Genomic DNA, 23,083 nt, shown 5'->3' with positions numbered 1-23,083 from the left:
CAAATAGAGGCCCACGTATCCAAAGAGAAGAGGCAGTTAAGCGAGTGGTCTAGCTTAGCTTGTGTTGAACTCAAACTCTTTTAAATTATCAATACTCTCAAATTCGAATGCTTTAACATAATCTCGGCAATGACGATTACAGCTACGGCGGCGGCGGCGGCAGTAGTTGGCGGAGGATCCCCTGTAATAAACAATCTCCATCATCGTATTCGTATTGGTATTGAATCGTTAACACCCAGGCTTTCTCGTACTAATGGAACCTCCAGCTCTGAGTTGTTCAGTTCTCAGTTGCGGCCGCTTCTGAATCATCGTAAAAACAAACTCAATTTCATTTCCCGAGCAGCTGATTCTGCATCTACTCAACCTGCTGCTGCACCCAATAAGTCCTCTCTGGTAACCGATGAGGAATTCTCTCTTGCCAAGGTATTCTAATTTATCCTCACCAAATTCATTTTGTGTTTTATTCTTTGATTCAAGAAAATTCAGTTTTGTGATTTGTTCTGGTTCTTGTTTGAAGATGATCTTAGATATGGTTCTGGTTTGTGCATTTTTTATTTTTTATTTTTATATTTTCAATATTATGATATGACTATTTATTGAGTTATTAGCACTTTACATAATTACATCCCTTATTTTTTATGCTTTTTGGGTTTAGTCTCGACACATGTTTCTTGTTATATTACACCTCTAAATTTTAAACTTGTTTAACTTCGCATCTTTTTACCAAATTCCGTCCGAATGACTATTACAGTTAGCATAAGTTGGGGTAAAATATTAAAATTTTATATAATTATAATTTGAATTTAAATAAATCTTTCGTATTCTACCTCTTTTCATGCCTAAAATAATAGTTAATATGAACGGAATTTAGTCAATAGGGTACAATATGAAGCGAGTTCAAAACATGAATGTGTAATATGTAAAGAAATATTGTTTGAGACCAAATCAAAGTACGCCCAAAAATAAGGTGTGCAAAAATAAGGTGTGCAGAGGTCTTTTTATTTTCTTTTGACCAAGGAAGAAAGCTTTCATTCAATTAAATATCAGGCATACAAAGAGATAAGATGTCACCAGGAACATCAAGTTCTGAAAAGCTACGATCCGAGTGAAGATAAGATTGCCTTGCTAAGCAGTGTGCCACCCTATTTGCTGACCGTCTAATGAAGCAAACTTCAACATTAACAATGTCTTGCAGGAGTTGTCTGCAATCCAACACAACCAACCCAAACGGAGAAGATAACTCCACCGAACTACGCAGAGCTTGCACTACCTTCATACAATCAGATTCCACCAGCACTCTAGTCCACTGATTCGTTTTAACCCAACTAAGAGCTTCCTTAACAGCTATCACCTCTGCTAGATTTGTAGTTATTCTTCCAGTTTTGCTCGCCATCTTGGCTCCCAGAAATCGCCCGGAATGATCCCGAGCTACACACCCAAACCCAAAGTAATGTTTATCATTGAAAAGGGCTGCATCAACATTTATCTTGATTGTGTTGACATCTGGTTTCGCCCAAACCTCACTACCATCCCTCGCATTCAAAGACACAACAGACGGAGTAAAATTCCTCAACTGAGCTTACAACCATTGATCAAGAGTAATCTGAGCAGTGCGAATAACCTCATCAACGTGAAGGTATGTATCGTGCGAAACCACTGTGTTACGAGCTTTCCAAACAGACCACAGCAACATCACCAACTTAGCCAGCCTCAAGTTGTCATACATATTCATTGCGCCTTGCAGCCAATCAACAAAGTTATCAAAATCATCCGGAGCGTTGCCAAACCCCGCCCCTTGCCTACAAGCCTCGGCAAAATCGCATTGAATCAAGCAATGTAATGTTGTTTCTCTCTATCTAAACACATTGGACATTGCATAAGAATAGGAACATGACTCCTGTTTAAAGATGATTTTGTCGGTAAAAAACCATTACAAGCCCTCCATAAAAAGTTTTTAGTTGTAGGTGGGATTTTCAGGTTCCATAAACGTCTCCAGAAGCCAGAATTGGCATTAGACACCCACGCTCCTTTCATTTCCTGCACTAGTCTGTATGCACTTTTAACAGTATACATACCTTTATCATCTTTAGACCAGTATCTAGTATCCTCCTCCTGACTATAACTAAGAGGAATCCCGAAAATCAGATGTTGATCCCTCTCCACAAATAAATATGAGATGACCTCAGTGTCCCAGGCTTTTCCCCCCGGTTTCATCAGAGCAGTTACACACTGATCAACAAGAGCTGGGTGATTACTAACAAAAAATGGATGGTCAGGATCATTCAACCAAGCATCATTTAGAATACTTACCCTTTCCCCAGACCCTACCCTCCACTTTGTACCAGCCTTCACAAGACTCTGAGAGGCCCAAATGCTGCAGAGTTCTTATTACTCTTGTTTACTTCTTACATTTTTCCCGTCAATCCCCTTAATGCATACAGTGTGAGCACAAAACAGTAAAACACAACTCAGTCTTAAGTAATTCCTTTTGTTTATTATTTTTCCCCTCATTTTTCTTACAGTAGTGTAAGTATTTCAAAATATCATGATTAAATATTTTAGAGATATTTTAATAGTGCCTTTATATTTCAACTTCTCCAAGTAGTTTTCTTTTTATTATGTCTTATGAGTGATACCTTTGTATTTTAAGTTTTATCTATATCAATATATCACGAAATATTGTTATATAAATGTTAAATTTTAAGTAAATGACTTAATTAGTCATTTAAAATTCATAGAGGTTCATCTAAGTTTGATTTTTTTTGAGTTTAAAAAACCATTTAGATAAACTTTGAGTGATTAAAATAAATCAAATTCGTGTTTGATTTCACTCTATAAACACTATAAGCTAAAAGGTCGGATCCATTACAAATGGAATTGAATAAACAACACTAATAATACATCTGGTGTATCATAAATTGTTATTATAATTTGTGCTTGTTTATTGACAGGTTTCTTTTGGTGTCATTGGCTTATATGGTGGAGTGTCACTTCTTGGGTGAGTAAATACTTTTGTGACTATACCCCAGGTTCCTCATTCTTAGTTATTTGTGGGAAATAGAGAGAACACATAGTTTTTGAAAAAATGTAAATTTTATAAAGTCTATTACTCCCTCCGTCTCTTAATACTTTTCATGTTTGCCTTTATCACGTTTGCCAACACAAACTTTTAATCATTAATATCTTTAATTTCATATTAGTATTAAATATATAAATTTCATCGTATTAAAGTACTCATAAATATGAATCTAACAAGATCTCTCATGACTATTTGGTCTTATAAATTATGCGTGAATTAGTAATTTGTCTCATGTTGCGAACAGTTCCAACATCTCAAACAGGAAAAGTAAAAAGAACCATAGGGAGTATTATTTGAATATTTGGATATTTGTGCTCACAAAATTCAATATCATTTCTTTTGTGTTCTTATTAGTTTTTTTTCTTCAAGATAATAACAAGATAAATTCAAAATTTAAATGAATGAACTTTTGTGTCCTCTTCCGTATGATGATGTGTATTATTATTTCAATAAAATTGACAGATATGGTTTTGGAGCATACTTTAACATCCTTCCTGGATCTGAATGGTCTGCAATAATGCTAACTTATGGATTTCCTCTTGCAATTATTGGCATGGCTCTTAAGGTATAATTATATAATTTTATTAGTCTTTAAGCAATTAAAGTGTGCTTCATATGCTTTCCTAATCAAAATTTTAGTTTTTTTATCTTGGGATTGTTTCTATTATTACATTCCGTTTTACACACACATGCGCGTATTTTTATATATGTGTGTGTGTGTGTGGGGGGGGGGGGGGGGGGTTGTACTTCTATCTTGGTAAAAGCCACAATACATGCTTTTCATTTAAATCTTTCACTCTTAATAATCATCAATAAATTAATATAATCATGTTATTATTTATAAGTTACAAACTCTATTAACACAATAAATTTTCTTATTTATAAAATCTAATTACATTATTCATGTTTTAATTAAATTTATTATGTTTAACAAAACAAGTCAAATTTAACAATTCTGAACATAGATTTCTTTTTTACAGTATGCAGAACTTAAACCAGTTCCATGTGTGACTTATGCTGATGCTCAAACAATAAGGGAGAAATGCGCCACTCCAATCCTTAAGCAGGTATATATTTTATATAAATATATGTTAACATTGGTATTCATCACAAACCACTCTTTTCTATTTTGCAAATATTTTTTTGTCACATTCTATTTTGCAATTTTAAATACTATATAATATCGAATTGGGTAATAATCAGTTTTGTTGCCTAAAAGCAATGACTCGTGAGATATAAAATCTCAACTACATTTGTGGAATACTAGAATGAATATTTGGTTTTGCTTAGTAGGTCAGGAATGATGTTATCAGATACCGATATGGTGATGAACAACACTTGGAAGAGGCACTTAAACGAATTTTTCAGTATGGTTTGGTATGTTGCTCTCACTCCCTTTGTACTTTCACAAGGTTTAATTCGTTAGGCTTACTTTTGTTGAGTTTACTAATCATTTAATCCATTACTTTTGTTGAATTTACTAATCATTTATCCAGTTAGTACAAATCTCTCACATTCTCTTTATAGTAAGAGTTCATTGCATTAATCTTGAAGTGAAAGTGTTCATCTCTTTGGTTACCCTGAGATCTATTAACAACTATAACATTGTTTTTCTCTTATTGTGCTTTATGCCTCTTCGCTTGGAATGATTATTATATCTCGGCAATATGGAATTGAGTAGGTCTTTATTATGTGACAAGAGCACATGTGACGAAAATGAAAAATAATAGCTTAATACACTAAACGCCTAGTTGAATAGTTATCTCTTCAAAACGCGAGTGTGTTGCCGCTAGCAGTAATGTGTGGGATCTAGGCAACTTTGTGTAATTACAATTGATCTAGTCATGTTATAAGTCAAATATTATTACATGTATTGAGTATAGCATCAACTTAAATATCGATTCATTAATCATGTTAAATATCACAATCTTATCCCGATTATAATTTAGCTTTAGTTGTAACATTTATATAAATTACTACAAATACAATTCTTATAGTGTTTCCCATCTATCGACTAACACACCATAATTGATTCTTTTTTTTAAACCTCTACTTAGTTCATTCCGTTTAAGCAGTTGATATATGCTTGTACCGGTCATCAAAACTTGCTCTTGGAAAGTGAATTTGCCTCAAAATTTTATATTTTATGTAAGACCCTTCAACATCCTCGACTGACCAATGATAAATTATTAGTTATAGGAGGTGAAATTTTGTATTATGCTTAAATATTATCTTCAGTCCAACCCTGTTTTTAGATCATTATAGATGCAAACATTGATATACCTTTTTGCTGCTCTCATTAATTATTAATAATGTTTAGTGAAAGTGTGTTATACTTTTTAATACAACATGATCAATGATGTTTCAAATCAACTCGATTTTTAGATTAATGAGTTTGGAGGTATTTTTGATTGAGTTGATTAATATATGTATCGACAGACTCAGAGCAAGTCCAATGCTAAAACTAGAATTGATGTAGCTATTGCTATAATATGAAATCAAAAAGTACATCTTGACGCTAAAATAACTTTCATTCTCCAATGCATGATTTTAAAATAGAACCAAAGAGATGTAAAATATGAACACAAGTACAAAAAATTAAATCAAAATTGTTTTTATATTCATTCCCTCCAAATTCCCACTTACATTGCCCATGTAGCAATTATAGCTACATCTATACTTGGTTCTGTATGTAGAACCAAGGATAGCATTTTTCTATTTTAGCATCTCATATAGCATTGCATTGGAATGCTAAGTTTTATAATTGATGCTATATTATAGAAATAGCACCTCCTATAACATTGCATTGGACTTGCTCTCATACATTGAGTCAAGTTCCTTCTTAATATGTTTTATATTAACTTCGATGCGAGTCAATTTTCTTTTACCTCTTTAGGTTGAGTTTTACCTGGATCAAGTTCGATATGATCATGTTTCATGAATTATGGTTGAATAATATCTTGCTACATATTAAATGAGTAAATAATCAACGATAGAGGAAAGGAATCCCTTATATTATCGCAGTATGAAAATGTGGAAAATCTTTTTTTGTGTCTATTCATGTGTTTAACATTACCGTCTTTTCTTTATATGTTTAGGGTGGAGGGATCGCGCGTAGAAGTGCTCCAACTTTACAAATGATTCGTGAAGAGGTATGTCTTTATAACATGGTTTAGTTTTGTGGATCTAAAGTATGTGTACCGAATTTCAAGAATTTATTTTTATGTGATTTAAAAGTTTTGTTAATATTTCAATGTTGTAAGAATTACAAAATATTTTTGTAATATTCTACTCTCAGTTGACTGATATTCATGTGAAACTCGGAATTAAAATTTAAATTGCACCAGGTTTCAAAATACTGAGATCTCTCCAAAATTCAATATCCTAGGCAAATTGTTAATAATTATAAATCCTTATTTTATATATCCGTTTATTAATATTAAACCTTTTTTAATATTTGATTTGATATGATATTACCTCGCTACTTGATTATCAAATTGTTAATAATTATCAATCCCTATTTTATATATCCGTTTATTAATATTAAACCTTTTTTAATATTTGATTTGATATGATATTACCTCGCTACTTGATTATCTGATTATGTGAAAGAACTTGTTTCATGGCATATATATGACTTGATTCATCATAATTTTTACCAATATGTTTGGTACCCCAGGTCACGGAAAATGGTAGATACTGTTTAGTGTTAGTGTTTGAAGCAAAAGACCTACAATTGTCTGATTTTGAGAAAAGACAGGTAACATACAATTTTGATCAATGTTTGCTTATTATTTTCATCGTATGGAGATAGTCTGCTTATTTCTTCATGATTTGAAAACTTGTAGATTTATTTTTACATTCTAACATAGACAATTGTAGAACATAATCAGCATATCAGAAATGTCATTTATGTTGAAATGGTTTCATGTGTAGGCAAAGTTTGCTTCTTTCTTTGGACCAGATATATCAGCTGAAGTTGGTAAGGACTAAACGCGCTTGTTAAGAAACTATTTTTTTTTAAATGGTCGTTTATGTCAAACGTTCGTCATTTGAATGATACTATACTTCGTATATATCATAAAAATTACTATTAATATTCAATAACAAATTGAAAACATATAATTTAAAATAAAAGAAAGAGAATGCTCACGCTAATACCTATTACTTATTATGTCTTCAAGATACCTTGGGCATAAGAGTAATGTTAGTAGGATAATACTATTCAATACATTTTTGTAGAACTAATCCACTAAAGTTTTGAAATGCAGTTGAGGGAGAAGGGAATTTGTACGAAGTTCGTCTCATCTCTGATACAACTTTGTAGTCATCTTTGTAGATTGATGCCTAGAGACGCTGCTGATCAGTTCCAACATCATTTCATGAAAAAAAATTTAGTCAACACAAATCACTTGTAAATTGTTCTATATATGTACTAGAATGCAATTTGTTTAAAAGTTTTGAACATTATTGTTGTATGCTTTAACCCCCATCATCTCTCATCTTCATCAATAACATCATTTACAATATTTTTAAACCTTGATGTTGTTAGTTATTATAACTAACAATAACTAATATCAGTGATAGTTATGTCATTCAAAATTCAAAGTGATGGTTATGTTGTGAAACAAGTAAGGAGACAATAATGCCATTCAAAATTGTGGTAAGTGATTTTTGCAACAAAAAATTGATAGTTATGTTGTGAAATAAGTGAAGAGACAATGAATGTCCCTGATCGTAAAATTAGATCTAACGTCAAATTTTTTAATGGTGTGCGGTTCTTTTGTGGGGTTCAAACTAATTGTACAGTGTTTTTAGCTAAGCGTGAAATATGCTTTATTGAACTACCCAAATGAACCAAAATTGATAAGCGGTTTATATTTAAGTATATTAGTGCAATTAGCCCACACAACCTTTATATAGGCATAAATTCTAAAGGCTCCCTTTCATTTATAACCATTTTGTTCAACCACTTTTTAAAAATAACCAGTTTTTTTTCGAGATTTCAAAACTAACCAGTCTAATTCATAAGAAAAATGGCTACCCAAACCATATAAAATTTTCAGCAGGGGTCGCCGTTCCAAAGGGCGACCTGAACCAATTTTCTCCCCCAAAGGGGTCGCCATTTGAGAACGCGTCCTGAGCTGTATTTGCTTTCACACCCGTGTCCTAAAATTCCATTGTTTTCAACTTCCCATTTTGGTTGTTTATTGTTTTGATTTTCTATTAGTATATTAGAATAAACTTTTCGTTTTTGTCGATCACCTAATAATAAATATTTAATGTTTAATTTTTTATTCAGAATTTATAAAGATCTTAAAATATGTGTCAGTGATGTAAAAACTGTATAGATGGGAAATGGAGTGAGTATTATGAACAAAAATATATCAAAATATTTTTGTTTATATTTTAAAGTGCATGTAATGCAATGCATAAAACTTAAAAGATTCTTATTCTAAGACAAACATGTGTGACAAGGTGGGCCGTTTTCTGTACTTCTAATCTTGTTTTGAAACAAACCGAAGTGAAGAGGAAACCACTTTGTGAAAGCGAAGGAGAGCGAAGGAGGCGGCGAAAAAAGAAGAGCGGCTGGAAGAAGAAGTTTAAAGGAGGAGAGGGTCGCCGCAGATTTGAAAAAGAGACGATAGGGTCGCCCAAATCTGATTTCAAGCTTCAAAATCAACTCCAATTAACATTAATTTGAAGGTATTAACCTAATCTTCTCTCAAAAATAGTGTATATATATATATATAGGCAAGTGCTCAAATGAGAACCCCAGCTAATATGAGATATGAGATCTAATCTCAGCCCCACATTTTTATCCCTAAATTAAATCACATCCACACATTTTATAACCCACCCATCCACCCACCCACCCACCCACTGCCTCCTCTCTCTCTCTCTCGATTGTCTTCCCTCCACCACCTCCCACCGCCGGCCGCCCTCCCACCACCGGCCGCACTCCCTACCCGCATCTCAGCCCCCTTTCTTCTCCAATTTCTTCATCTCTTCCCGTCATCGCAGTCGTGGCCACCACCATGCACCACGCACCAACAGCTCCGGCCACCACTGCCGCAACACCAGATCTGCTCATCTCTCCTTCTTTCTTTCTCTCTCTCTCTCATCTCTAGCCCCAAGCCACGTCGCCCTCCTCCACCGGTTGATAAGCCGCGTCCTTGCACAATCTCTTTGAACTCTTTAATCTTCAGATTCTTTAACTCAACTGGCCACATCGCCACAACATTTTCGCCGTCGCCAGAAGCGTCAAATCGATGCTGGTGATTTTTCAGATTGAGGTGTATTGATTGTAATTAGTGATTTTTCATATTTGGGGCTTTGTACATGGTGGTGGTGCTGGTTTTGTAACTAGTGATGAATTGGAAATGATGATTTTCTGTTGTGTTTTTGATTTTTTCCGATGGTGATTTTATTCTGTATTTGGTGATTTTTCAGATTTGGGGGTGGCGGTGGTGGTTTTTAGATGGTGGCAGTGTGGTGATTTTAATTTTCTGGCGTTGATTTTTGGTTCTCTGGCGGTGATTTTTAGTATTCCGATGGTGATTTTATATTTTACGGTGGTGATTTTATGTTTGACGATGGTGATTTTATGTTTGCCGGCGGTGATTTTCTGATGGTCGCCGGAGCTGGTGGTGGTGGTCAACGGTGGTTGAAGGTGATAGGTAGTTAAATTAGAAGATGATAAAATATAATAATATTAAATGAATGGTGAAAGATGAATATAATGTATTTAAATGAGTGGCTGAGATTAGATCTCATATCTCACCATAAGATTGGTTCTCACTGGAGCATGACTATATATATATATATATATATATATATATATATATATATATATATATATATATATATATATATATATATATATATATATATATATATAATGCCCTCATTTTAATTAATTTGTTGTATGATATGCTAGATTTTGCATGATTGAGGCTTGAGATTTAATATGAGAATTGATATGAATTTTTGAAATTTGAAGTAGTTTAATAATTTTGAGATTTATGTTTGAAATTAAGGGTAATTTTTAGGAATTTTTAAATTAGATCTTTAGGCTAATTTCATGATTTTAAGATTTTGTGGTTAGAAATTAATAAAATAATGTTGGAAAAAAGTCAAATAATTCGAATTAATATATAAAAAAATATAATAATAAATCGAAAGAAAGAAAAACATAATATTCAAATTAAAATATTAATATCTGAATTAAAATTTTAATATTCGAATTAAATTTTTAAATTTTAATATTCGAATTAAATTTTAATAATCGAATTAAAATATAATATTCGAATTTAATCAATATTTGTGGTAAGTTTGTTCACAAAATTAATAGTAACCTCTATGAGAGTTCTTTTTGAGAAAGTAGATAACTTGTTGCTGCCGGCATTACCATGCCAATGTGATATGTATGCCTTCAGTGCATGAGAACAATGTTCTAGAGCTTCTTATCGACAAGGTTATCTAAAAATATCGAAGGATTGGTTTTTTGTTAGCCAACACTCTGTTTTTACATGATTAGTGTGGCCAAAATTAATCTGGTAGTATGGCTACTCGGAGAAACAAAAGTTTAGTTGATCAAGGACTTTCATATGAAATATATAGAATTCATTTTTTCCTTCTCTCAAGTATCATGTGAGGCATGTTTGTACATGAACAGTTGCGAATATGGGATAATAGAGCCTTATAAAACTGCAACTCTTGCGAATTAAAATATTAATATTCGAATTAAAATAGAAAAATTATAAAATTAATATGCTATAATATACGAATATAATATATTCGAAATTAAAATATTAATATAATATTCATAAGAAAATATTAACATATATAAATATACTATTTGAATTAATATGTAAATGTAATATTGAAATTTATTTTTTGCCTCAGAGAAATATAATTTTTTGCCTATTAATTGAAATTTATTAATATACTATTTGAACTAAAATATAAAAAAATATTAACATAAATTTATATACTATTTCCACTAAAAATATAAATATTCGAATTAATATATAATTTAATTTTTGAATTAATAGGTGAATATAATATTGAAATTCATTTGTTGGCGCAGATGGATTCCGTAGTTTACGGTCCCGGCCCTGTCAATGGCAACTTGTTGACATTGCAGAACGAGCACAGGTCCGAGGCGGTGTGGAACAGGAGAGAGGTAATGACCTGACTTATTGCTATTTATTAGAATAAAACGTCTGCTTTATGATAAACTGCTCATACATTTTGCATTTTAATTGTGCCAGGCACCGGAGGATTTGAGAGTGAGGGCCAACTTCGGTGAATATTGGAACACAGTTAAAAATAATTGGCCGCATGACTCGATAGTGACTGCCATCACGGCCGCGGGTTTTGGATGGATTTTCAGGTTGGGGAAGGTCAGGCATGACGGAGGGGTGATCACAGCCTTCATCGAGAGGTGTCGTCCAGAGACGCACACTTTCCACCTATCCTGCACGGGTACACCTCCACTCCAGCCCAGAGGGTGGCTTTGGTACGGGATTTACTTGGACTGGCTCTTGGGAACGATGATTTGAGGAAGGACAACTTGAAGATCCAGTGGTTGATTACACACTTTGGCAGATGTCACCGGTTGGACGAGTTGGCTGAGGATTTTGGTGCGCAGTCTATCTTTCACATTAGGGCACACCTACTTTGTGTGATCGGATCGTTGTTTCCCAGTGGCAGCGGGAACTCTGTGCCGCTAAGCCTTCTTCGGTTACTAGATGACCTGGAGAGCCTGGGTGGTTATAGTTGGGGTAGTGCTGTTCTTTCCTACACATACAGGAAGATGTGTGATGCGAGCAGAGAAGTCAAAATCAACTTCACTAGGTATGCCACATTACTTCAGGTACGCATGAAAGTACCCTCTTTAATCCCATTACTGTCATTTAGTTTTAACAAATTGTCTTCCCATACAACTTGATGTGTACATATATGTACTTTGATACCAGGTGTGGATATACGAGCGGTTCCCTACGATAGCTCCACAACACAGGTCTCAACCCCAGTTCACTTACCCACTTGCGCTTAGGTATGTAATATGCTACTCTTCTCATAAACGCATTCAATTATTGCACATGCACTACTTCTCTTCCTTAATCTAAACATTTTGTTGTAGGTGGGTGGCTTCAGTTACCCGTACTCAGGTGCCGGACTCTCAGAGTCGTATCACCCGGTACGAGTTGGATAACATGGGTGTGGAACAATTTTTGTGGTGGCCGTATGCAGCTTTAGATGATGAGTTTCAGCCCGATCAGACATCGTACTTGCAGTGGACAGCTCTCACCCCTTTGATGTACATGGCATATGTCGAGTGGTGTTATACTGACAGGGTCACGAGGCAGTTTGGGTTCGTTCTGGACATACCCACATCCTCCCCACGTAGGAATCATCATGAGTTGCACGACGCCGTCAACGAGTCCATTAACTTGCAGGGCGTCAGGGAGACATACATTTGTTTCTGGGATACGTCCCTTGACCGAGCTATGACATCTCCTCCATTCATTTTGGGCGATGGTTGCTCTCCCGCATACATGCCTTGGTACCTCGAGGTTACACGTAGACACATGGTTAACCCAATATTCTGGCCTAGAGCGGATGCTTTTCAGGGGACACAGGGCGCCACACAGTCATTGGTAAACAACCTTCTTATTTAGTTTTTTACTGTCTTCCACAATTACATTTTTCTACTGCATATGTTATGTCATTTAGAATGTATTCTCGGTCTGACTTTTCTTTGCATGTTTATGTTTGGTAATAGGAGGAGCAGCTTCTAGAGGTGGACTCTGCCATTGACCCTGCTGCCCCCGATCTTAATCGGGCACAGATGCTTCTACAGGGGTTGATTGGTCAGGTCCGGGGTCACCGAGGCCCTCCGACACGCAGAGGTCGGCGTCCTGTCACACCAGTTGAGCCGGAGCCTGGCACTTACTACACTCATGTGGCCAGTACTAGCTCAGGTAGGGATGCACGGGGTCCTTCAGGGGCGGGGGAATGGCCCCGTTGGCCCGACGTGCCAACTGAGACTGTAGGGGATGACTACGTAGGTGGTGGTGAAGGTGGTTTTGCGGTGAATTTAGAGGATGACGAGGACACCTCTGCTACTGGTGGGCACACACATGTTTCTCCTCCACTTCAGGAGTCATACCAGTTTTTAGATCGAGATGCTTATCGTCCTGATATGTCATTCCTGGCCGATCAGTACACCACACCTCCGGTACAGGCCCCGGTCCCGTCATTTGGTAGCTCATCCTACGTGTTCGGGGAACCTGCGTTTCCACTTACACCGGCAGGGGTGAGGTCTACTCCTACTCCTGTACATATGCATAGTTTTGGTGCGTACGCTGCTGAGAGTAGTCCGTGGGCAGTACGAGATGAGTCGGAACCCGAGGGGCCGTCTCAGCCTGAGCAGAGACAGCAGCCACCCAGAGATGCAAAGGGGAAGGGCAGGAGATGTCACACGGGCATCCATATCTTCGGGCAGGAGAAAAAGTAGTTTATGTATTTTCAGTTTGTAGTTCCGTTGCTTGCTTATGTATGTTTATTTGGTACTTGTTGCTTATGTATGAACACTTGCTACTTGTTGCTTATGTATGAACACTTGCTACTTGTTGCTACTTTTCAGTTTAGGTGTCATTATGTATGTAAAAATTCTTGCATAACATCACTTTTATTCCAACAAACAATGACAAAGCCACATAAACATAGTAAGCATCAACGTAACACTTAAAATGCCACTGAAACATAGCAGTTAGCACTTACAAATGTAACATGAGATAACAACATTAGGAACAATTATAAAGATAGATAGAGATGCGCATAAGTTAAACTACATTGAAAGACAAACACATAACATGAAAAACATCAAACATCCTCAGCATCCCATCGAGATCCATCACCCTTCATGGTCTTCTTCAATTTTTTTACTCTTTCAGCATGCTTCGTCTCCATTTCTGCAATCTCCACTGCCTGCAACCATTTGAGGTCACTTATTTCCTCAGAAAGTTTGTTGATGACCACAGTTGACCGGGTGTCTAGCCGCTCATCTAGCCATACTAAGTAACCACAACCACTAGCGCCGTTAGGACATTGCAACATCCGTCTACCAACGTCGGGACCGTTGTCATGACAAACTCTCTTAACAAGGACTTTGTCACAGTAGCACTTATCGACAGCAACGGAATCCATAAATGTTATAATGTGTTTGAGATAGTGATGAAGGTGAGATGATGAGGGAGGGACTTATCTATAGGTGAAAATGATAAGTCCATCAGTTTAAAATATTAAAAAATAAACAACTTAATACATAAGACTGGGTTCGTAAAGTGGGGAAGGACAATGTATTATTGTACGTACATAATAAGAAACACAACAACACATGCATGTTACTAGGACATGAACTTAAATCAACGTTCGTTTTTATTTTTTGAACAACCCTCCCCTTTCTTTTTTCCCTTCACAGATTTAAGGTCTTCATCATGCCTCTCCCTAATCCTCTCCTTTGCAAAGTGATGATCCCATTCGTTTGTTCAGAAGCCCATTCTTCCATCCCCTCGTCTTCCTTTCTCGATCTTTTATGGTTCTCCATTCAGAGCTTTGTTTGTACGAGTCGATCTAGAATATGTATGTATGTGTGAGAATGGCTAAAAACCTAATGGTATTTTATAGAAACATATAGGTTAAAAAAATTCACAATTTTATTACTAGCTATGTAATTACAACATTATTAATTAGATACTTACTAAAACTTGAATTATATATATATATATATATATATATATATATATATATAATTACCTTTTAAATTATACTTCAATATGAGCTTAAACATTTAAATATTACAATCTATAATATTATATTATATCATTACATAATATAATAATATAAAATTTAATATCACAAATAATGTATAAGAATTATCCGATTAATGATTTTTTTTTAAAAAAAATAGGGCAGGGTCGTCCGTGTAAAACAATATCATTATATGATTTTTTTTATATTATATCATTATATAATATAATATTATAAACTATAATAATATAAATAATATATAAGAATTTTCCGATTTTTGAATTTTTTTAAAAAAAATAACCACGTAGGGGTCGCCATTTGGAAGGGCGACCCATATGGCCATGCAAGCACAACATGGGTCGCCCTTTGGAAGGGCGACCTTGACTGTGATTTTGTTTTGGTTTGGGTCGCCATTTTTCATATAATTAGACTGGTTAGTTTTGAAAACTCGAAAAAAAACTGGTTGTTTTTGAAAAGTGGTTGAACAAACTGGTCATAAATAAAAGGGAGCCAAATTCTAAATATAGTTCGTGTATAGTTGGCAAAGCTGGTTTTTTGATTAGTTAGCATAAGAGCATCCCCAGCGCGAGCCCGGTTGCTGCCTGGGGAAGAGTAAACTGACCTGGCCATGGCTGCATAGCGTTGGAGAGAAGCTAGAAAAGTGGCCAGGCCCACTGTCCCGGCCAAGCCCGGTTTCTGACACAGTAATTAAACAAAGCTGATTTGCTCTTCTTTTTCTGCTTCTTTATATCATATGTAATGTATTTTAATTATATATTAAATATAATATGTTTATATAAATTAAGTATTCTTTATATTTGTTTGGATTATATTTATTATTTAACTTATTTGAATAATACTTTTGATTAATATTTTTATATAAATTAAGTATTCATTATATTTGTTTTATCTAGGTAGTTTACGTTCACTGATAGCACGTATTTTGAGACTAGGGGTGGCAATCGTTTCGTTATCAATTTTTTTTTGAATAAACAGGAGAAAAAATTTGAAAAAAAAATATTATGAAACTATATTTTAAACAAGTCAAAAAACAACCTAAAGAATTGAGGGATAGTATTATATAAAGAAAGATAAAATTTGATGGGACCCATTTGTAATTGGAAGTGGGCTTGTGCATTGGAGATGTGTGACCACATTTTTTTAAAGTCCCGCTTCGTGCTTATGTGGCATTAAAAAGGACACACGTGTAAGTGGACTTGGGCTCCCCGCTGGGGATGCTCTAACACCTGTTGTCTCATATTTTATTTTATTGTTGAGATATATTTTTAAAAATAGTTTCCATACATCAACTCCCTTTACGAGCTGGACGAATCGAACTGGCTGGACGAAACGAACGGGCTGGACGAATCGAACGAATCAACCGGTTCGAACGGTTCGAACGAATCCAGGCCCTTTACTAATATTCGGAATCCTCGATTAATGAATGAAAATGAATTAGATTAATTTAGTTTTGTAATTTTAAAATTTTTTAGTGTAGTTTTATTTTTTTTTATCGATGCGGTTTGTTCCGTTTTTTTAGAGAGGAGTCCTCTCAAATTAATTGTAAAATAGTTTTTTAATTAATAAAATTATATAGAGGTATCGTCCTCTTTTATTTTATTTTATTTAATATATATGATAATTTGCGGTTTAATAAATATAACTTTACAGTTCACGAATTAAAGCAAGTAACAGGCGAAGCGAACGAATCGAACGAACGACACTAAATATGATTTGTTTCGTGCTTTATTTTATTTTTTCCTGACTTCTTTTCTATTGACTTCTTTTATTTATAAAATAAAATGATTATTTAAAACAAATATTTGATTAAAAAACATAAAAAATAGATTAAAAAAATAATAAAAAATGAACCGTTTCAACTCGTGAAACCGCGAATCGGTTCACGAGCTGATTCGGACGAATTCGGCCCGGAACCGGACCGGCCCACCTAACCAGACGGCCGGTTACGAATCATGTTTCTGTAACCCGGCCTGATAAAAATTCGGCCCGGCCCGTCCCGGACCGCCCGTTTGGCCACCACTACCTATGTGGTCCTCAATCCTCATATGCATGATATGTAAAATCACATATGCATAAACAATATATACCCCCAATTATCCGATTAATCCGCGACAAATAATCCCAATTCCTATATATCCTTTATAAATTTTAGATATCTATACTATACTATTAAAGCTGAAAGATTAAAAGTTTGGTCGGTCGGTACGCGGGCTTTTATATGGACTTTTATAATTAGCAGGCTTTAACGGGCTTTTATATGGACTTTTATAATTAGCAGGCTTTAAACAAAATTAATGGCCTTTAAACAAAAAGTTTGATCGGTCGGTACACGGGCTTTTATATGAACTTTTATAATTAGCGGGTTTCAAACAAAATTAGTAGGCTTCGAATAAAAAGTTTGATCGGTCGGTACACGGGTTTTTATATGAACTTTTATAATTAGCGGGTTTCAAACAAAATTATTGGGCTTCAAACAAAAAGTTTAATCGGTCGGTACACGGGCTTTTTTATTGACTTTAATAGTTAGCGGTCTATAAAAAAAAGTTAGCGGGCTTTAAACAAAATATAAACAAATCATGTATAAAACAAATATAAGATCAAAACATAAAACAAATATAAAACCTATTTGACTATACCAAAACTAAAGTCAAACCTTAAAAAATACTATACTATTAAAGCCGAAACATTAAAAATTTGATCGATCAGTATGCGGGCTTTTATACGGACTTTTATAATTAGCGGGCTTCAAACAAAATTAGTGGGTTTCAAACAAAATATAAACAAATCAAAATATAAAACAAATATAAGACCTATTTGACTATACCAAAAACTAAAAACTAAAGTTAAACCTTAAAAAATATATATACGCATCTATAAGTAGGTCAAATTATGGGCCTACTTATATAATCAATTATCTTTTTAACTAAATTTATTATCTTTTTTTATATATTCTAACTAACAAAACTCATTTTACCAAAAATAATATTGGACAACATAGCAACTACTCTTTTTAACTAAAATACATTATCTTTTCCAGAATCATAACAAAAAATCGATTTTCCAAAAATAACACATGCAACATTCATATAACAAAGATATTATATATCTATATTATTATTTTATTTTATACTATTGACGCCGAAACATTGAAAGTTTGGTCAGTCGATATTTGGACCAAAATACGGGTCTATTTATACACCAATTATTCTTTTTAATTAAAATATGTTATTTTTTTTAATATTTTCCAACTAAAAAAACTCCATCATTTAAAATAACATCGAGAAACATAGTATTTACCTTTTTAACTAAAAGACACTATCTTTTTTTATATTTTCTAACTAAAAAACGGATCATCTACAATTAATAGGAGCTACATATATAAAAGTGTAATATTATTATATATAATTTAATAAATAATCTGTGATATTTTTCAACCAAATTACATTAACATTATTTTTAAATACACTAATGGACTCACTTTAAAAGTAATATTATATACTATTAAATCCAAAACATGAAAAATTCACTTAGTCGGTAAGTCAGTCGAGTTCGGTGATCCGGTTGGTATTCGACCCACGAATCTCCTTAATTTATAACATGTTATAATATAGTCTTTATTATCAATTAAACCAAAACATTAAGTTAGTATGATGGGTCGATATTTGATTTTACACGTTTTCTTTAACTTAATATGTTACATACTATATTATTAGTTATCAATAGCGAAATATTAAAAGATTGATTGATTGATTTATATCTAATTTTATAGATCTCCTAAAATTATAACATGAAGAAAAACATATTTTAACATTCTCAGTAAAATATACATGTTCGACCTAATTTTTAATTAGCCGTTTGACGAAATTAACTATTAAAAATTTATCATCTGTTAAATAAAAAATTTATTTAACCAATTTTATAATAATTTTATTCACACACAATAATATTAATTTAAGTTATAATATATACGATAAAATAGCAAATATTATAACCGCCCGTGCATTGCACGGGTTATAAGCAAGTATTATATAATAGCAAGAAATGAATATGAAATTTATAATTGGAGTTCGACCCGCCAGAGTTATTCAGGGAATGAACCGGGAAACTGGTCGCCGGCGGAATAGCCTGTAAAAAATAGGATAGTAAACACAGATGCCCGTATGGCTACTCTTCTATTTCATGCTTTTCGCAGAGTTCGATTACGTTCACTTCCCAACCCATCTCTTTTCAACTCGAATCTTCACCGCCCACAGTCAGTTCCCCCCCTTTTCAAACCTCTAAACTCAACTATTTTATCAAACACTTGGTGGGCTTTCAAGAATTTCAGTCATGGGTCCGTGAATCTTGTGATATCAGAAGGAGACATTCCCAGGTTTGAGACCCACAAAACTGACCCACCAAAGAAACACAGGTTCCTTAGCAAGAAAAGATTGAAGGAGAAGAGGAAAAAAGAGAAGCAGATAAGAAAATCAGCAAATAAAAGAGACCCAAGGAGACTAGGTGTTAAAGGGAAGAAAGGGAGGCAGAGATTTGCTAATGCTGAGGAAAGAATTAAGTTTAAGCTCGAAAAGGTCTGAAACTTTTTTCTGCATTTATTTTGATTTTATACTGTGTGCTTATATGCATGTGTGTGAGCTTGAAAGTTGAAAGGGTCAGAGCATTTTCTGCAAGAATATTGTTTTGGTATAATGTGCTTGGATATGTATATGTTTATGTTTGTTTAGGTATGATGCAAGTTTTTTTAGGCCTTGCTTTTGACCTTGCCACTAGCTTTAGTTATGGATTATTGAATTATTTATTCTTTTTCTTCTTGTTGTATAATTGTGTTTGGGAATTGTCTTGTATCTCTATGTCGTTGCAATGTCTAAGCAGTTTGGGCGTTTATATGGAAACTTAGGTATCTGTGAATTGGGAGTTCTGAACTTGGATACAGTTGTTATTTACGCAGTTGACCATTACTATAGCTATCACATTTTAATTCAATATTATATGAATGAAAGAAGGAATGAAAGTATAACCCGGTCTTAATTCATTAACTGGATCTTGAATTTTATTGACCTTTAAAATTGATTCTATAAACGCTTGATTTATGTTAGATTAATCCTTTACTTTCCAACTTGCTCTCCAAATATTATGCTACAAGCTATGTGTAATTAACTTTAATGAAACCCTTTTGTGACAATTACATCTAGATTGCATAATACACTTATTTATACAATCAAATCATAAATATGACAGACTTGAAGTGAAAACGCTAAAGCAACTTCATTGACCTTAATTGTGCAATTCAGGCAAAAATTAAAGAAGGATTACTGCTGGAAAGACTTCAGCGGTATGAAGTTCCTAAAGTTCAGGGACCTCTGGTGCAGCCACATGAACTCACCGGTGAAGAACGTTTCTACATGAAGAAGATGGCACAGAAACGGTCAAATTATGTACCAATCGGGAGGAGAGGAGTTTTTGGAGGTGTTATTCTGAATATGCATATGCACTGGAAGAAACATGAAACTGTCAAAGTCATCTGTAAACCTTGTAAACCTGGTCAGATACAGGAGTATGCAACTGATATAGCCAGACTGAGCGGTGGAACTCCGATTCATATAATTGGAGATGACACTATAATTTTTTATCGCGGAAAAGATTATGTGCAGCCAAAAGTTATGTCACCCATTGACACACTTTCTAAGAAAAGGGTAAGGTTCCTCAAATTTTTATTTTTCATATTATAAGTTTATACTTCATTGCAAATACATGCATTCTAGTGTTATAACATATGTCATATGTTTTACAATTGAATTACGCTGGCCGGTTATCACTTTTGTCAAATGATTAAGAACAGTAATCCCTCTAAGCTTATTAAAGTTTCAACATTCAAGAGGAACCAAATGGTACTAACTTTGTGGAGTTTGTGAAGTATGAACCCATTATATGGAAAAAAATTTCAGATAAACGCCATATGAGTTTAGCCAAAAAATTTCAGTGATGATATGAGGTACAGTTTCGGGAGGAGGCAATATAAGTATCAGCTTTGGTCACCCACATACATTTTGGTAAAAATCTTTCTAGTGGTCTATTTTAAGTTTTACCGAGACGAAATGCAATGTAAACCTACCTTTTGGTGATATCCGTCGCTAGCAATATGTCACCTGGCTAGCTTATAACTTGTTCATCTGTGTTGATAACTTGTTCATTTGTGTTGCATGAAGACAACAGTTTGGTAGTATATCACTGTTTTTTAGGTTGTATTTAAGTACCTATGCCTTATTGCTAACAAAGCTGGAATTGACCAGAAAAATAATTGATGACACAGAAAAGACATTTAATCTTTTAAGTTTGATTATTCCATCTTGCTAGCTGCTAATCAGATTTTCCCGTTGGCTTAATGCGATGTAGACATTTATCTGTTTCTGAAGTTGCTTGTGAAAGAAATTTTTGTTACGATCTTTACACTTATTTTATTTCTCCCTGATGTATAAAATTTTCTCTATGTTTCAATAATTTCGGTGCTTCCAGGCACTGGAGAAATCAAAGTATGAGCAATCACTGGAGACTGTCAGGCACTTCATTGCCATTGCCGAGAAAGAACTTGAACTTTATTACCGGCATATAGCTCTTTATGGTGATCCAACTAATCGGAGTCCTAACTCTACCTATGGCAGTCCAGTAAAAGGTACCGAGAGGTCAAAGAGAATAAAAGGAGGACTTCCAGATACAGAATTAACTGGTACTTCAGGAACAAAAATTGATTCTGGAAACAATGATTCATCAGAAAACGACTACGATGATGAAAGTGGAGGCTTATTGTTGAGTGATCTTGACGAGGATGATGGCATATCTGAACATGAACTGGATTCTTGTGATGAAGAAGCTGAAAATAACACCACTAATATAGAAGAAAATTGATTCCTATGTAGCTTTGTGCTCCAAAGTGAAGAAAGCTTCTTGTAGCATATCACGTAGAGTAAGACTCATTGAAGAAACATAAACTTGAATATTGATATGAAAAAAGAACTTCATTAATATGCTGTTCTTATGTTCCCTGCCTTTGAACTGTGCTACTTCTGATTCTATATACTCTTCATACTTTCGCTTCTAGTATAGTGATCAAACAGATGATATGTAACTGTACGACCGGAATCATGAGAATAATTGTTATATATTTACGAAATTTAAAACTGGCATAATGTTTATTCTAGTTATATATGATTAAATTAGTTTGATGAATTTTGTGACTAGTATGGCAGATAGAGGTTTACAGCCAATTGCAAAGACACATGACATATGTAAGATATAGTTATTCTATATATACATGTTTTTCACCTGCCAGGTTGAGTTCGAGTTGCAAAATACACATGCAGCATGCTTGATCACGTACTAAATGTTGTGGTTTTGTCAAGGGATTTTCATAGTCTGAGAAGAAAGGGAGATGGGATTTATCAACCGATGGATTTTTGCAGTTGACTCTTTTATTTTATTTCTGATTGTTGACTCAACTCCGGACCATCAGGCATCGGTAAACTGATTTTCTGCATTCTAATGTTTGACTGGAATATACTTTCGTGAAGTCACAGTAATAATGCGTTCAGCATATGCAATGGTAAAACTCTCCTCACATTGATCTATTTTTAATTAACAGTATCTTATTAGACTTTGATATTTTAAAAACCTCTTTCAGATTTCCTGTACAACAATATGCAGAATTTTTATAAAATTTAAATCTACCTGCTGCTATATGATAATGCTCAATCAGGAACATCCTTTTTTTTTTCTTTAAAGAAAGAGGCGACAAGCAAATGTATGATTTGTTGATTCGTATATTCACTGGCTGTTAATTATTTGTTAATCCAAATACTACCAAATAACTCATTGTTGTTGTTAATCCACTGGCTGCTAGTTATTTGGTAATTCCTTTTTTTTTCCTTCTATTTTGAAGTCTGAAGTTGATAATTGTAATATACGATTTGATTTTTAATTTATTCTCATGTAAATATTCATATTATTTGTTAATTTTTGCACTTCACATTACTACAATGTAAATGTTCCAATGTTACTATTGAACCATACTATCTTGAATTTTCATCTCATGTCTGTTGTATGTTGTGGATAATGTAAAGAGGGAAAGAATGTGGATTGCATGACTTAAGATTAGTTACCCATCAG

The 23,083-nt window shown here is 34.0% G+C and overlaps 3 protein-coding genes across 5 annotated transcripts; all 3 read left to right on the top strand.

The window, feature by feature from the left end:
* LOC108210377 (uncharacterized) lies at positions 1 to 19,495 on the top strand. 2 transcript variants are annotated; one of them, XM_064089319.1, is made up of 9 exons: positions 1 to 423; positions 2,952 to 2,998; positions 3,542 to 3,644; positions 4,060 to 4,146; positions 4,373 to 4,456; positions 6,178 to 6,231; positions 6,759 to 6,839; positions 7,016 to 7,061; positions 19,354 to 19,495. In XM_064089319.1, the coding sequence occupies exons 1-9, from the start codon at positions 130 to 132 to the stop codon at positions 19,401 to 19,403; spliced, it is 846 nt and encodes a 281-aa protein (XP_063945389.1). In that variant the 5' UTR covers positions 1 to 129; the 3' UTR covers positions 19,404 to 19,495. The 2 variants fall into 2 exon arrangements, with proteins under 2 accessions (XP_063945389.1, XP_017237116.1); XM_017381627.2 differs by lacking the exon at positions 19,354 to 19,495 and adding an exon at positions 7,351 to 7,616 and having other exon boundaries at positions 3 to 423.
* Positions 8,560 to 13,724, top strand: LOC108212233 (serine/threonine-protein phosphatase 7 long form homolog). 2 transcript variants are annotated; one of them, XM_064088781.1, is made up of 6 exons: positions 8,560 to 8,785; positions 11,172 to 11,267; positions 11,356 to 11,960; positions 12,064 to 12,143; positions 12,231 to 12,747; positions 12,873 to 13,724. In XM_064088781.1, the coding sequence occupies exons 3-6, from the start codon at positions 11,901 to 11,903 to the stop codon at positions 13,605 to 13,607; spliced, it is 1,392 nt and encodes a 463-aa protein (XP_063944851.1). In that variant the 5' UTR covers positions 8,560 to 8,785; positions 11,172 to 11,267; positions 11,356 to 11,900; the 3' UTR covers positions 13,608 to 13,724. The 2 variants fall into 2 exon arrangements, 1 of the variants encoding a protein (XP_063944851.1); XR_010289695.1 differs by lacking the exons at positions 11,172 to 11,267; positions 11,356 to 11,960; positions 12,064 to 12,143; positions 12,231 to 12,747; positions 12,873 to 13,724 and adding an exon at positions 9,533 to 9,835.
* On the top strand, positions 19,362 to 21,943 carry LOC135146740 (uncharacterized CRM domain-containing protein At3g25440, chloroplastic). Its single transcript, XM_017382720.2, has 3 exons — positions 19,362 to 19,494; positions 20,215 to 20,616; positions 21,437 to 21,943. Exons 2-3 carry the CDS (start codon positions 20,326 to 20,328, stop codon positions 21,824 to 21,826), a joined length of 681 nt encoding a protein of 226 aa, XP_017238209.2. The 5' UTR covers positions 19,362 to 19,494; positions 20,215 to 20,325; the 3' UTR covers positions 21,827 to 21,943.
* Positions 21,944 to 23,083: the final 1,140 nt, after the last annotated feature.

This window comes from Daucus carota, chromosome 3, assembly GCF_001625215.2.
Source record: "Daucus carota subsp. sativus chromosome 3, DH1 v3.0, whole genome shotgun sequence".
Classification (NCBI taxonomy): Eukaryota; Viridiplantae; Streptophyta; class Magnoliopsida; order Apiales; family Apiaceae; genus Daucus; species Daucus carota.
Note: the sequence above shows the minus strand (reverse complement) of the source record. Positions and strands in the feature narration are given on the sequence as shown.

What these genes read in the sequence shown, in the direction of transcription:
- LOC135146740 (XM_017382720.2), top strand. Translation starts at nt 20,326, where the DNA reads ATGAAGAAGATGGCACAGAAACGGTCAAATTATGTACCAATCGGGAGG. An exon ending in ACACACTTTCTAAGAAAAGG is followed by an intron (nt 20,617 to 21,436) that starts GTAAGGTTCCTC and finishes CGGTGCTTCCAG; the next exon opens with GCACTGGAGAAATCAAAGTA.
- LOC108210377 (XM_017381627.2), top strand. Translation starts at nt 130, where the DNA reads ATGACGATTACAGCTACGGCGGCGGCGGCGGCAGTAGTTGGCGGAGGA. An exon ending in GGTGGAGTGTCACTTCTTGG is followed by an intron (nt 2,999 to 3,541) that starts GTGAGTAAATAC and finishes TAAAATTGACAG; the next exon opens with ATATGGTTTTGGAGCATACT. An exon ending in CTGATTTTGAGAAAAGACAG is followed by an intron (nt 6,840 to 7,015) that starts GTAACATACAAT and finishes TTTCATGTGTAG; the next exon opens with GCAAAGTTTGCTTCTTTCTT.
- LOC108212233 (XM_064088781.1), top strand. Translation starts at nt 11,901, where the DNA reads ATGTGTGATGCGAGCAGAGAAGTCAAAATCAACTTCACTAGGTATGCC. An exon ending in ACTTACCCACTTGCGCTTAG is followed by an intron (nt 12,144 to 12,230) that starts GTATGTAATATG and finishes ATTTTGTTGTAG; the next exon opens with GTGGGTGGCTTCAGTTACCC. An exon ending in AGGGCGCCACACAGTCATTG is followed by an intron (nt 12,748 to 12,872) that starts GTAAACAACCTT and finishes GTTTGGTAATAG; the next exon opens with GAGGAGCAGCTTCTAGAGGT.